The 15,232-nt window shown below is 46.1% G+C and overlaps 1 protein-coding gene across 1 annotated transcript; it reads right to left on the bottom strand.

The window, feature by feature from the left end:
• Positions 1 to 515: 515 nt before the first annotated feature.
• On the bottom strand, positions 516 to 1,563 carry LOC101535794 (probable dimethyladenosine transferase). Its single transcript, XM_058662576.1, has one exon. It carries the CDS (start codon positions 1,404 to 1,406, stop codon positions 954 to 956), a length of 453 nt encoding a protein of 150 aa, XP_058518559.1. The 5' UTR covers positions 1,407 to 1,563; the 3' UTR covers positions 516 to 953.
• Positions 1,564 to 15,232: the final 13,669 nt, after the last annotated feature.

Here is a 15,232-nt window from a genome sequence, read left to right as displayed (position 1 = left end):
CGTGGGGTCTCTCAAAGTTATCAAACTGCAACCCAGACTCTTTTCCCTTAATTAAGCCTTTCTTTTTTCTTAACACTCAAAATGGATTTATTGCACATGTGAATGACAAATGATATGGAGAATATGTGAGCAGTTAAGCATATCTGAACATTTTTATTACTTGAGAGAGTAAAGATGACCTCATTTATAACATAATAAAAAGATTAGCGTCTTTATACGATAAACTGTGGAAATACTAAGTTTAAGTATAAAGTTGTGCATATCTGCAGCTTTTGAAGATTCTGTAGAGTGGACCCTGTCCTATGTTTATTCAAAACAAACCAAGAATAACAGCAACAAAACACCTGGGGACTTAGAATTGACCACCTTAAAGATTCAGGAAAGTAAAGGATGATGGCAGAAATGTGGCTTTCCAGAGAAGCAGCAGCATGATTATCTTCTCAGATAGTAAAAATATAAACTCTGTTTCTTTTCTTGACTTTGAAACATTCCATCTTCCAAATGCCAACTGGATCCGTGTAGCAGTCTGATGAAGTCATCTACATCCATGGTTCGGGCCCTTTTGCCACTCAAACCTGTGCTGGTTAGGATTTGCTGTATTTTATCTGCTATGCTGAAAGCTTCTGGTATAATCATTTTGTGCATTGAACAGTGAATTCTGTAGTTTCTTCCAATAGCTGTTGCACTGCACTTGATTTAAAAGCAGCAAACAGGGTCTTGTTTTTCTTGACCAACGTGATCCTTACCAGGCCATCCCATTCCTGAAAATTGATGGGTGGTGGTGGATTCTTTGGTTCTGTCCTTACAACACTGGATGCCACCTTGGGTGATGGTCTGAAGTTATTCTTTCCCACTTTCATGAGGTGGTCCACGCGTGCTAACAGCTGTGTATTAATGGAAAGTGTGCACTACAACCTGTCGCCAGGCTTGGCAACCAGGCAGATAGAAACTTCTCATTGAAACGTAAGTACAGTGCATCTGAAAAAAGGCCGGTACAGCAGCAACTTGAAGACAAAGGCAGAAGAGATCTGATAAGGCAGATTGGCCACACACGCGTCAAAGAATGGCCGGTCTGTTTTCAACACGCCACTCACCATTACCTGCACTTTGCTGGCCATGGGCGTGCCCTGAGCTTTATGAAGTTCAGCTACTAGCCTTGGGTCAAGTTCACAGGCAATGACCTTTTTGGCCTTTTCTAACAACTTTACCATCAAGTTGCCAGTTCCAGGTCCGACTTCCAGCACCACATCCATTGGCCTTAAGGCAGCCTTACAAATAATGCTGTTAACAACCAGAGGAGTTTTCAAAATGAGTTGCCGGATGCCTTTGTTGAACATGAGTCCTCCGGTGCTCTTCAGCTCCCAGCGCTCTTCCCGCCGCTTCGCCGCCGCCTTGACCTTCGGCATCTCTGCAGGAACTGGGCCCTAAGGACTGCGAAGTCAGACAGGACCAAGATGGGCCAGCGGCTGGGACCCCGCCAAGTGAGAACCACCGGCCAGCTCCCCCGCACCACTCCCACCACTCCGTCCACGCCACGCAAGGACGCGGCCCCCCAAAGCCTTTCTTTTTAAAGCTTTTGTCAGTGATGCTCTCAAGAGTTTACTGGCTGATCCAAATACAAAACTTTGCAGTTACCTTTTACCCATTTTTTTAGAGCCCGTTGTGTTTTCAGGAAAGTCTGACACCCACAGGTTGTGAAATGTTGATCTTTCAACAAATCAGATTTGTGTCGAGTGTTCAGTGGGGAAACAAATGAACTGCACACACAAAACTACAAGTAAGAGGATTGCCTTTGTTCCAAGATTATATTCTCTTTATGTATCAATACCGCCTTGCTTTGATAGTCAATAGCAGTGTTTAACATTTTTAATACCCTCACCTGGGGAAATTGCGCAAAGTTTTACTCCTCAGGGATCTAGCGAATCTAAAAATCAGGCAACCTCTCCTGGAAATCACTCACCAGCAGGTTTTTACATTAATCTCACCTTCGATCTTCAACACCACACCTGGCTCAGGTTTCCAGGATCTTGTCCCTACATAATCACATAGCATCCTAATCAACCCCATTGATTTCCATGCCTTTGTTTTTTTCTTGAACAGAAATCACGGTGCAATGAATCATCTAAAGCGTGGCTTCAGCCATGCTGCTGTTCTTGATGTCCCATCACCATTAACAACATCAAGGTACCCACAAGGCTACTGAGATTTAAGATCAAGTTCAAACACAAGGTCCAACATTAAGATCTCTGTGTGGTCCGCGGCGTTCCCTGTCAAACCTCAGCAGGTCTCCCACGCTTTCTTCTCTGCAGTTGTCTTCACAGCATTCAACTCCACCAAGCATCCCCCTAAACGTGTGCCTCTGTGTTTACTCTCTGTGTCCTTCGTCAACCTATACTGAAACACAAGTTAGTTGAGGGAAAGAATTGAAGTTTTGCTCACCACTGGTCCCTAAGTCCTACTCCACAATATTAGGTGCAACACAGTTGTTGCAAACCACACATGTGGGATTCTTACAGCTCTCACCTCTCCTTAACCCAGTGATTCTTAGTGAAGGGCGATCTTGCCCCCAGGGTCAGAGAGTGTGAACATCTTCATTTCTGTAACAGCACGGGGACATCGAGTGCCAACACATTCTTAGGGATTATCCACTCAGAGGGAAAAAAAAAGATATCATTTAGTGCAGCTTCAAGGGACAGAAGCATTCCAGTCTAACCAGCAACTGCTAGACATTACATAAGCTATAAGCAAAAACGGTGAATGTGAATATAAAACATAGGGCAATAAAGAAGAGGCTGTTACTCTGAGAAACCATCCAGCCCTTGAGCAAAAGAAGTCATAAAGAACCAATTGTCAGTTTAGCTGCACTATTTGTGAATGGAATGCTTTCTGTTGAATGAATGAACGCAGTACTGCAATTTACAAAGTCTGACTCAAAGTGACCGGCGAGATATGAGCATGACTTAACTGATCACTGACTACACACGCTTTCGCTCTAGCTGTTCTCCCACAGTTGTTTTGCTTTTACTGTCACCCAGACGTTAGGAAGCCACAGGTAGGCTGAAGAAAGAAATCCAGTCACTTATATCAGCAGATAATCATCTTTAAGCTATTTTCCATGCGGATCAGTTTTTCTGATCAAGGAACAGAGGTCTTCAGGTTAAAAAAGATCTTTTCATTTACAACTTTCTACCAGTTATGGAAATCATAGAACACTGGGGTGTGGAACACTGCAATAGAAAAAGATATTCCAAAAAAAAAGTCATTTCATGTTTTGCTTGTGTCTTTTTGAATCTGTAATAGAATTTTCCACCATGGACTCTCTTTGGTAGCTGTTAGCAATGTTTCTGACCCATGGAGCCTGGCTATCAGACATTTTCATTGTTTGTTTATTTGTTTTGCCATTGTTCCTCTGGACATTGGGCACACACGTCCCTCCTTAAATCATTCCTCCATCCTGACCTCTGTGGGCCTGGCAGAATTGCTGGCCCTAACCTCAGGAAGAGGTAGACAGCACAAAACACACTCTAACAGTGCCTTCTAGTACATGCAAATTCTGCTCAGGAGGCATACTTCGCTTAACAAAATGCATTCAAAAGCTTTATCACAGCATTCCTTGAACATGGAGTTTTAAATAGGAATTCTTCCAGTGGTAAGAAGATGAAGAGAAATTACACTACTATCCTTTTTTAAAGAATTATTTATTTTTAGTGGAAAGGCATATTTACAGAGAGAAGGAGAGACACAGAGGAAGATCTTCTGTCTGCTGGTTCAGTCCCCAAAAGCCTGCAATGGCCGGAGCTGAGCAGATCCGGAACCAGGAGCCAGGAACTTCTGGGTCTCCCACGCAGGCGCAGGGTCCCAAGGTTTGGGCCATCATTCTCTGCTTTCCCAGGCCACGGGCAAAAAGCTGGACATGAAGTGGAGCTGCCAGGGCACAAACAAGAGCCCACATTGGGATCCTGGTGCCTGCAGAGGATTAGCCCATTGAACTATCCATCACTCTAAGTCCAAGACTCCTATTCTTAACACGTTTTTGTAGCGATTAAATTAGAACTAAAATTTCCTTATTTTTGATATAACTATTGCCTACATGTAAAGTACAGTAGGTTCTTTCAACAACAACCACAAAAAAATATCTTGTCCATAAATGCATTTCTCTACTTCTAGGGTGGATGGCAGCATGTCTTCTAGAATCACACCACTAGGGGGAGTGAAGCCCAGCAATCTGCAAGCTACACCAGGCCACAACCCTAAGGTTGGCTGTTTCACCTTGCTCTTTAAACAAATCATCCTTAGCTCAGTTGCCCCAGAAAAACATGAGCATCTGGTGTGCTGTGTTTATTCTGAGGTTACTATTTCTAAAAATAGTTTCCTGAAAAATCATCGTGGCTTTGGGAAGCACACAGGCAAGTGGTAAGCCAGAAGGTGGGAGGCTCTGTTTCCTCCCGGGATCCTACAGGTTAGGAGGGTGGGACCAGAATGCACTCAAAGAGCATGAGTGGGGGCTTCCAGGTAGCGCTGCAGGTGTCCCAGAGGACCAGGCTAAGCCACATTCGTTGACCTCTCTGGGAAGCAGGAGGTTGGCTGGAAGAAGCCGCAGAAGAGGCGGGAGGGCAGCTCCTATTCTTAGGCTGCGGTGCCCCACACAGGGACCTTGGGAAGGTGTGGGTGTCTCTCTGGATGCGCGATTGGCTTCAGTCAGACAGTGGCAGATGAAGGAGGCCGTCCACGCAGCACAGCAGCAGCACACACCCGTGTAGGTGTGTCCATATGCATACACTACCTGGTGGAACACCAGCATAGTAAAGACTTGGGGAGTTCTTCCAATTTTCCTTCTCCAATTTTCATACCCACGTTGTCATCATTTTCATTCTATAGATTCCACTTTAAAATCCCCTTCAGACTTAAAGAACTTCCACAGAGAAATCTGTGTGTCTCCGAAGTATAACTCTGATGATCTTTCTCCATGTGCCGAAGTAGGAAGCCACATAGTCAGCCCTCGTCCTTCCTTTCCTGCCTGTCGCTGTGATGCCCTGTGTGGAAGCCATCAGCTGGACTCTCAGGGCCTCGAAGAGAGCTCCTGAGTCATGCCATGCAAAGTATACGAGACCCTGACACAGGAACCACACCCTGCAAAGAGCTCAGCTACTGCCCTGCCACACAGCCCAAGGCACACAGGCTCCTCCGCGCCTCCTCGGGGACAGGCTCGTGGAGGATGACACGTTTCTGCATCATTCTAAATCCCTGATGGATTTATGGGAGAATTTTTGTCTACTCAGATGCTGGAGAAGTCCGTTGTTCTCTGAACATGTAGTACTACAGTTGAAATTTATGGTTTCCGAGTCTTTGTGATAAGGCAGAGTGAAGACCAGGAGGAGTGGGAAGTGAATTCTGGGCTTTAGGGCGTTAGCTCTGTTGCTATCTAACTGAACTTAAGCGAATTCACTTTCCTCATCTGTGGAATGAGAAGGCTAAATGAAATTTTCTGTTAGATCTCTTCCAGTCCAGAAGGTCTTAGGTGTTTGAGGAACCTGTGACGTCTTCTACTGTGTCTAATCAATGACCTCCTCCTCAGATTCAAATCAGAAAAGGTTTGGGACAAAGCGCATGCTAACCTCAGGGTGTACAGCCATACCATGCAATCAGAAACAAGTTTAGAAGGGAACCAATTTCATTTATTCTGCCTGATATGGTTATCGCGGGCCTGGGCCCACGCTAGGCAGAAGATGGCGCGGGGGAAGAAGAGGGAGACACTGTCAAATGTCAAATGTGTAGCAAAGACTTTGAACTATGACAATTGAGATTTCCGGTAACTTTGCCTCCACTTCTGCAAGAGAGGAGGGGTAGAGGAGAAAGACATAGAGAGAGAACTGAAAGTGATCCAAACATGAGACCATCGTCATGCAGATTTCATGCAAAGATTGGGCAAATAATACCTAAATTACTTGCAGGTAATTTGGGACTTGGCTCTCATTATGAAAAATCCCTGGCTGTGGCTCTGAACTGAGACTGGATTTCCGCCTCTCACTGTACTCCCTGGTGAACATCACACATAGCTATGTGGTAGCACAGATGCCCCACTGGCTGGGTTTAATGCTTGAGCAGGACACAGACACTTCTAAAGCTTCTGCCTTCAAGGGTCCTGCTCTTGTTCAGGGGGAAATAAGGCATGATCATGAATGAGTGAAGCATACTGCGACACAGAGCATGGTTCATAATGGTACATTTGTGAGCCGTGCTGGCTTTGAAGGTCTCACAAGCATGGTTTGAGAAATGCATGCTGAGGTATTTATAAGTTTATGTGTAGATAGAGTTGTGTATTTTCCAAAAGAATTTTTTTTAAAAAATTAACATTTCATTGTCAACCATCTCCTTATCTACATTTGAGCAAACCATTCCCAAATCTCCATAGAGTTAGCCACAATGCCCAGCAATCTCCTGTTTGTTTAGAATCATTGAAGATGGGGAATTGGTGAGATGGCAAAATCATGCTATGTAAAGTCCAGCGTGTGGCTCATGGAACTTGGATATGCTGGACACCTTTGCCAAAAAAGTTAGGCAGCCATTACAGTTTTTCTCTCAAAAGATGGTCATGGGCAATCTCATGGCCACTCACTCTGGAATATTTTTAAATCCTTCAAATACAATGTTGATACAGTTGGCTGCTCCATCAGGAACCCAAGTTCAATGGACAGCAGTCGATGCTGGCCTTAGGAGGACCTTGGGGTCACAAGGCTTAGGTAAACATTGGACTCAGCAAAGAATGTCTTTCAGATTGAGGGACTAAAGAGTTTCTGGAAGGCAGGGACCGCTGATGATTCAAGGAAATTGGCCCTCTCAGACTGCATAATGGACAAAAAGGTTCTTAAGCATTTCCCCTGGAAACCACCGCTGGATGACCGGCAAGCTGTTAGTATCTCCACTCACTGGCACTCCTCACTTGCTGGATGGTGAGTGGTGAAGGAGACCTTGCCTGTTTTTCCAAACCCTTCACTCTGCTGCCAATGGGGAATTCTGATTCCAGGGAGGCCCAACAAGAAGTCCCTGGTGAAACGCTGGGAAAGGGGTTTTCCAATGTGATGTGATTTCCAGGACCCCCTTGTGCTCTGTCAACAATCTCTCACACACACGATGGTCCTCCCCCAAGAATCCCGGGCAGGCATTGTAGAAAATGCCCCGCCTAGTTTTGCCCAGGTTATTTGTAGAATGAATATTCCCAAGAAAAGGCTTAGAACTTCAGCTTTCTGATTTCCTGTGTATCTTGCCTGCCCCATTCCTTCCCCATCACTAATTAGAAATACACAAATAATTCAGGATCTAAGAGTGAGGATGGGATGGTTGAAGAGCCGATTTGCCTGCTTGCAGGTGGGACCTACAAGGAGGGTCCACATGGAAGACAAGGAGGGCTTCCCTCATAACCAGCAGCTCAGTCCAATGAGGTAGGCATGACCCAGGTATCAAGAAGGCTTGAGAAGGCAGGAGGTGAACCTTCCATGTGGAGACCCCAGAAGCTAACAGGAACTCCTGGCCCCAGGGGATTCTGGTCGCCTCCACTCCGTTCCTCTTCTTTGTCCCTCACTGCTGTGCCCAGCCCGCCTGCTCCCTGCTCTGTCTTCATCCTGGGGAGCCAGCTGCAGCATGTAGGAGAAACGGGCCCTGTCACGGCTGTCTCTACTGTGTTATTGTTAGTGTTACATTACAAATCCCGTTTCCATGCCGGGGTCCCTCGGGGGTCATAACCAGGAGAGGCCATGACCCTGTCAATAAACAGAACCCCAATCCTTAATGTAACCAGTTGCATTTGCTGGGCCTGCTCCATGGGGTTTATATATCGGATTCCTCTCTGAGGCAGGATCATTTCAGAAGGGCTCCTGTGGTCACACAAACCAAGGGACGTAGATGCCCGTCAGGTGCTGATCCACATGGCAGATGGGAGAGATGATGTCAGGCATTGGAATGGCCTGTGAACCCCAGAACCCCCACTTGGCAGTCCAAAGTGTATCTGGAATATTACCACTAGTCTGAGCTTTCCCAAGCTGTCGCCTTGCTAAATACTATAGGAGAGAGGGGTATCCATGGATTTGCCGGATTCTGAGAAGTGAGAACAGGAAGGTTGAAGAGAGTGTGACATCACTCATCCGGGAGCCATAGTTGAGTCAGTCCACTCACAATCTCTTTATGTTCAAATAGTTCTCCCCAACATAGTGTGCTTCCCCTCCCAAACACAGAACCAGCAGATGAATGGTGGGCAAAACTAAGTGGGAGGAGAGGGGAAGGTGCGAGAAAAGCACTAGTCAGCGCATTCATTCAACAAATATTTCCTGAAAATGAACCAGGGCACAGAAACTAACTCCCACATGCGAATGCCAGGTCAAGAAAACAAATAGACAACATTCTGAATGGGGCTGTGCGTGCTGTTGGGGGTCAGGCAGTTCCTTGGACCCAGTAGGTCCTGTAACACCCAAACATGATTGACTTGGGAGTGCTTGCTGCCATAGCACATGAACTCCTTAGCTGTTACTTGCCTCCATCCACTTGGCTAGGCCTAAGGAAAGCAGCTGAAGTATCTGTTGTGAGGAAACAGTGACATTTACAGACAGAAGCAGCGTTAGACCGTGCCCAACACAGCTGCGAGCTAACTCGCCGTGCTTAGCTTCTCAGATCACAAGATGTGTGAGTGCTTTCTCGTACGGTAGCAGGGGAGGGCAATGGGAGTGGGGGTTGGGTAGAGTAAAGACAGCTGAGCTGCATGTGGCACTATTGTTGCTATTGAGTTCATTTGACCCAATTACAGAGCTTGAAGGAAACTTGCAGATTTAGAGTTCAACTCCTACTCTCTTAAAAAATAATAGAATAAATTCATATGTTTCATCTTGTTATTGGAGAAGTGGAGAGAAGGGGGAGGGGCAGAAAGAAAGAGAAGGAGATTTTCAAAACCCTCCCCTCTGCTGATTCACTCCCCCAAATACCCGCAAAGGCCAGCACTGGGTGAGGCGACAGCCAGGAGCCAAGAAGACTGGGCAGATTTTCCATGTGGGCGGCAGGAACTCAACTGCTTGATCCATCCTATTACCTCCTAAACCTACATTGTCAAGGAACTGACACCGGGAGCCAGAGAGGAGAATCAAACTCAAGCAATCTGATGTGGGACTTCAAAGTGAGCACCTCAACCAACATCTTCATCCTGAGGCCAAACCTCTGCCCTCAAGTGCTCTGCTCTACGTTGGGCAGACGCAGACTAGAAGGAGAAAGGCATTTGTTAGCAAACCCAACTCCTCCTCCTTGGGAAATGTAGCAGAGGGAGGAGGAGCAGGGGGCTGAAGGAGAGCTTCCCTTCTTGACCCTGGCCTGCCTGGGAAAGTTCCCAACAGAGAGGAAGAGCAATCCCGACATGGAGGCACACTAAGATGTCAGAGCGCACAGTCACTTGCAGGAGCTCCCTGCAGGCCTGGAACTCTGCTCTTTGATAAGCTCTGCATCTGGAGAGGGGCCTGCCCACAATAGGAGCACCCTAACTGTTCCTGGAAATAAGGCTACATTTAATCAAGAGAAAGCTGGTTTTTAAAATAATAGTATCTGTTTTTAAAAAATCCTCTTACTGTTAAGCAAGCAAGAGTAAAGAAAACTACCATAAATTTTACTATTTAATGATATTCAAAAAGGTTCTTTGCTCATCGTGTTTGGAAGTCACTTAATGTCGCAAATCACACCAATTTGGGTTCTTCCACAGAAGTAGGGCTTGTGCTACGTCTCTGACTCCTTTGAGAGCAGAGCTGGGTGTCTAAGTCAGGTCATCCACCACCTTCCCATTGTGCCAGGTGGCCTCAGGTGACATTCCCTAACACCTCGAACTGAAAGGATGCCCATCTCAATCTGCTGTTTTCTGATGCAGCAGCACCAAACACTCTGTGCCAGGCACTCACCTTGCGCATGGCTGGCACCATGGTCTTCACATGGACCCAGTGAGGCGGGTGCTGTTTTTCTAACTTACGCAAGTTGCATAGAAAGGTTCCAAAGCGCAGTTTCTCAGATACTCCACTGCACCTGAGAATCAAGTTATGAAAACCACTGGTGTCCAAGGAAGCAAAACTCAAGCCCTCAGCAGTGGCAGCTGTGATCCCACACCACTGTGACAGAGTCCCAGCACTCCTTGAGTGACTTAGGGCAAGTTGCTCCACTAGAGAGGTTAATGACCAAGTTCAGCATGTGAACCCCCAACGCCAAAACCACCAACTGCTTCCCAAAGAATGCTGCTTCTTAGTCCTCACTGAGCGGAGACTTGGAGAGGACCTCTGCTGTGGAGTCATAGAGGCTGCTGTTGTTACAAACATGCCAGCTGCTAGGAAACACCCCCACGTTCAAAAACAAGAGACCCGAAACAGCTCAAGCAGAGTCTGTGCAGGGAGGGAAAAGTGGGCCGGCAAGCAAGGGGTCAAGAGCATGCCTAGCTCCAGTCTCAGAGGAGCCGAGCTGAGCCCCAGACATGCACCCTGGACTTCCCTAACAGCCACTGCCTGGCTTTTGGCAGGGAGGCAAGGAGGGGCTCCTTTCATATTACTGGGTGTGCAGAAGGTTTGCGTGTGTTTGTTTAGAACAAAGCCTATAGTTAACTGGCACAAGTGAAACAGATTTTATAAATAGATGTGAGCATGAATGGTTTTTATGATTAGCTTGTTTTCAATCACCATGCTTGACCGGTGTCTGTATTCAGCTAAGTAAATATTTCTATGGTGATAGTATACACAATACAATGGCCATTATTTAATGTTAATACAAGTACCATATGGGAGGTCTTATCATGCAAAAGCCCCACAGCATAATACAAGCAGATAGGAATAGGCAGGCGAGGGTGGGCCTTGTAGTACAGTCGGCTTGCTAGAACATCTGCTCTCACAAATGCTGGCCATGCAAGCGTTGATGTAGCAATGTTTCCTGTGGGGGAGCTGTGAGACCAGATTAGATGGCCAGGGGTTCTGTGTTTTCCTTGTCCTCACTTGGTGACCTTGGGTAAGTCTCTATCATAATTACTTAAACAGCCACGTCTTACTTTTCTGTTTCTTAGGCCTTTGCACGCCTCTCTGGAGAGTAATGAAGGTCAATGAACACCTGCTGGAATCCTCAAGTTCTAAATTCAGAACAAAGAAACGGGGAAGGGCGGTGCTGAAACAAGGCCTCGTTATTTGAAGTAGCCCAAACATATAAAAGGGAGACAATCCATTCCAGTTTTCATTTATAACGTGAAGGTTGAGAAAACTTGGTTTCCTATGCTTACCAAAGCAACTGCATCAAGAACAAAGCCACTTAGGACATACAGTAGGTTGCCAACCTTGCCAGCCTGCCTTTTGCTGGGCAGGGGCAACCAAAAACATAAGTGACATGAAACTGGAGTAACTGTCCCCTGACAAAGAGCTAATGAGAGTGTCAGAGCTCTTCATGTCTTGGCCAGGGACAGTGTATCCCTCACAAAGCAGTGGCACTCTAATTTATCTTTTGTGTTTTAACTTAATAAAACTACAATGGGTGCAGACTGTTTATGCTTTATCTGTGCTGTCTTCAGCACTGGTTATGAACAGATAAGACCTTGAACTCAGGCATCCATATACATCAATGCCAAGTATCAACATAGAAGAGTTCTTCATATTGTTTTATACTTTATGCCTTCAAAATGGCTTTTGCATCTGTGATATTACAATAGGTGGATGCCATCCTCAGCACCCATGCACAGATGAGCTGATAATGTCAGAGACAATTCGCCCAAGTGCAAAGCTGAGGGAGTGCAGAGTTAAAGCTCAAACTTCAGACTCTGTGTTCTTTAGGCTGAGTGCTAGAGGAGACGCCCTTTGCTCATCAGAACTGAGACCCTGGTCCAGGAGGGAGGAGCCCTCCGGAGAGGCAAGCTTGCCCTGGGGAACGCTGGGCTATGCCTGATGTGTGGGCGATGGTTTCTCAGCCTTCTGGACATACAAACCTTTCACAAGCCCTCTTCCGTCTCTCAGACTCCCCTGGCACTCAGCCTGGCTGAAAGTGGAGCTCTTGTTGTCCCCTATTCTATCAGGAAAAAAGTTAGTCATAGGTGAGAAGAGACAGTGCCTGACAAAAGCTGAAAGAAGGAGATTAGAATTCCTAACAGTGTCATGTAATGTAATGGAATTCTTCCCGATTGATTTAGTGCAGGCACCATAAAGCTAGGAACACTGTGTTCTTAAACATATTTGGAATGGCCACCAGGGAACGGTTGGTAAATGCATCACATGGCATGTGGGTTAAGGGGTAGCTGAGTAAGTTTGCAAACTGTTCTGTCGTATGCCCTGGATTACATGCACAGGCAGGTCTCATCGCTCCAAGCTTGGCCACAGGTCCAGGTCCTGAACTGAAGGTGTCTCCCACTCAAGTCTTGTCAAAAACTTAGAATCAGGCAAATCCTCCCGTCTGACCCACAGAAACAGTTTGCCCTGATCAGGGATACTTTAAGTGGCTCTGGGAATTGCCGGCTCACATATGTTCACATACTTGTGGCCTGCACACGTATTCACAGAGGGAAAGGGGAGGGGATGACAATCTGGGGTATTGGCAGTTTGGGCTGAGTCGTGTGGGCCTGTCTGTTGCTGATTTCGGCTCTCCTCTGCTCTGTGACCCAACTGCCATGTATGTTTCCTATTATTTGCTTTGCACCGATGGGTGGGAAAAGACTGGTGGAGCAATAATCGTGTCAGTGAAAGCAACGACTCTCTGGTGTCTTGTGCGAATTTCCCACAGTCTGTGCTAATGCCTCGGGGCCCACTAAGGTTTACAATTACAGCCTTCAGGAAATATTCGGAGACTCACGCGCACACGTGCTGGACTGAAACAGCACAGAGGCTGTCACCACAGTGCTTCATCGAGCCGGCGCCAGTGCCAGCACATGCCGCTACATTGATCAGAGCCAACACAGAACTGGAACACGGGCAACTCGCATGGACTGAGGAGAAAACTCCACTCCATCCAGGCACAGGTGTTCATGGATTTAATCTTCCAAGCTATGTCCACCCACTCTTGATAAGTGAGGAAACTGACACAGAGAAGTGAGGAGACTTGCTAAAGTCACAGAGCTAATAGACAACACCAGGATGCAGACCCGGACAGTCAGCACATAATAGTAACACATCTCCTCTCTGCAAGAAGCCGTGAGTGGAAAAATGTCAATTTAGGAATTATTATTTCACAATTAAAAAAAATGAAGCACGCATTAAATAACACCTCCTTCTTTAAAAAAAAAAAAAGATTTGTTTTATTATTATTGCAAAGTCAGATATACCAAGAGGAGGAGAGACAGAGAGAAGGAGATCTTCCATCCGATGATTCACTCCCTAAGTGACCACAGTGGCTGGTACTGGGCCAATCCGAAGTCAGGAGCCAGGAACCCGTGCAGATGCAGGATCCCAAGGCTTTGGGCCATCCTTAACTGCTCTCCCAGGCCACAAGCAGGGAGCTGGATGGGAAGCGGGGCTTCCGGGATTAGAACCGGCGTCCATATGGGATCCCAGTGCATTCAAGGTGAGGACTTAAGCCACTAGGCCACCGTACCAGGCCCAATACCTCCTTCTTTACCAGCATAGGCATTTAACTATGGCTGGCAGGCACAATTCAAAGGCTTTGGGTGCCAGGAACCCACAAGGATAGGAATGGCACCGCATGGAGAGCTATGCTGTGATGTGTCTTTCATCAAAAGCACACTAATGACCTATGGCCGCTGGGCTTCTAGACCAAGTAGTTTTCTAAGTTGTCTGGAACCACCCAAGTCCCCAGGCCATCCACCTTCTTGCTTGACTTGTTTGTTTCAGCATGACCTGTGCCCTGGGTCTGTGAAGAACAGACCCCTACTGTCCTCTGCTCCAAACTAGATCCTGGCGAAGATAGCCTGATCCTCATGAACTATGTTCTCACTGGTTGTTCCACTGTCTTGGACTTCACTGGAGAAGAAGAGGAGACTCACTTTGTGATGGGAACTGGAAAGATCTCCCAGGCAATGAACACAAGCAGACACCCCTGGGAAGCATTTGGAGAGAGACGTAGCAGAGGAAGCTGCCAGAGGGGCCCTGGAAGGCAGAGCATACTACATAGGTACTGCGTTCAGGGCTTTTACCTGGAGTCCCTGAGCTTCTTTCTTTTTTAACCTTGTTATAATTAAGAATGAATATTTTAGGGCCTGGCACGGTGACCTAGCAGCTAAAGTCCTCGCCTTCAACACGCCAGGATCCCATATGGGCACCAGTTCTAATCTCAGCAGCCTTGTTTCCCATCCAGCTCCCTGCTTGTAGCCTGAGAAAGCAGTCGAGGACAGTCCAAAGCCTTGGGACCCTGCACCCGCGTGGGAGACCAAGAAGAAGCTCTGAGCTCCTAGCTTCGGATTGGCTCAGCTCCGGCCGTTGCGGCTCACTTGGGGAGTGAATCATCGGACGAAAGATCTTCCTCTCTGTCTCTCCTCCTCTCTTTGTGTCAGACTTTGCAATAAAAATAAGTCAATCTTTTTTTAAAAAAAGAATGAATATTTTTATGGATTTTCCCGGATAATAATGTTCACTTAATTGTTGGTGATGTGCAATATATTCTGGAAAAATGATATTCTAATCAGGCTCCAAATCTTCCATAAAGTATGATTGCATATTGAATATCTCAATGTGGATAGTTCTGATGAAAAAAAAATCCAAAACTTTCTTCCTTTTTAATAACAAAAGTTCTAAATTATTAGGAATTTCTGTGCTATGTCATTTGTTCAGCTTTCATTATAGTTTCTTTTAAAAGAAGATTAAAGTCCCCATATATACCTTGATATCAGGAAAATAAATTACCATGAACTTCCCAGAAGACAGTATTATGAGATGCAGTGTTCAAAATCATATTTTAAGAAATGGCACCCCAAAAGTCCTTGGGCTCAGAGTAAATGTCTATTGGTACATAATGCATATGATACACAAAAACATAACAAATAAAACCCAGGGAGAGAGAGAATATTTAATATTTAAATAACACAGAAACATGAATCATTACATTGTCTAATGAAATATGTTGCATAACAATGTCAGCCCATTTAAAAAAAAAGAATGTGTGGAGGGGCGTGGTTAATGAATGCATTTTTTAAAGATTTTTTTTTTATTGGAAAGGCAGATATGCAGAGAGGAGGAGAGACAGAGAGGAAGATCTTCCGTCCGATGGTTCACTCCCCAAGTGACCACAACGGCCGGAGCTGAGCCAA

Source organism: Ochotona princeps, chromosome 4, assembly GCF_030435755.1.
Source record: "Ochotona princeps isolate mOchPri1 chromosome 4, mOchPri1.hap1, whole genome shotgun sequence".
Classification (NCBI taxonomy): Eukaryota; Metazoa; Chordata; class Mammalia; order Lagomorpha; family Ochotonidae; genus Ochotona; species Ochotona princeps.
This window is presented reverse-complemented; position numbering and strand designations above follow the sequence as displayed.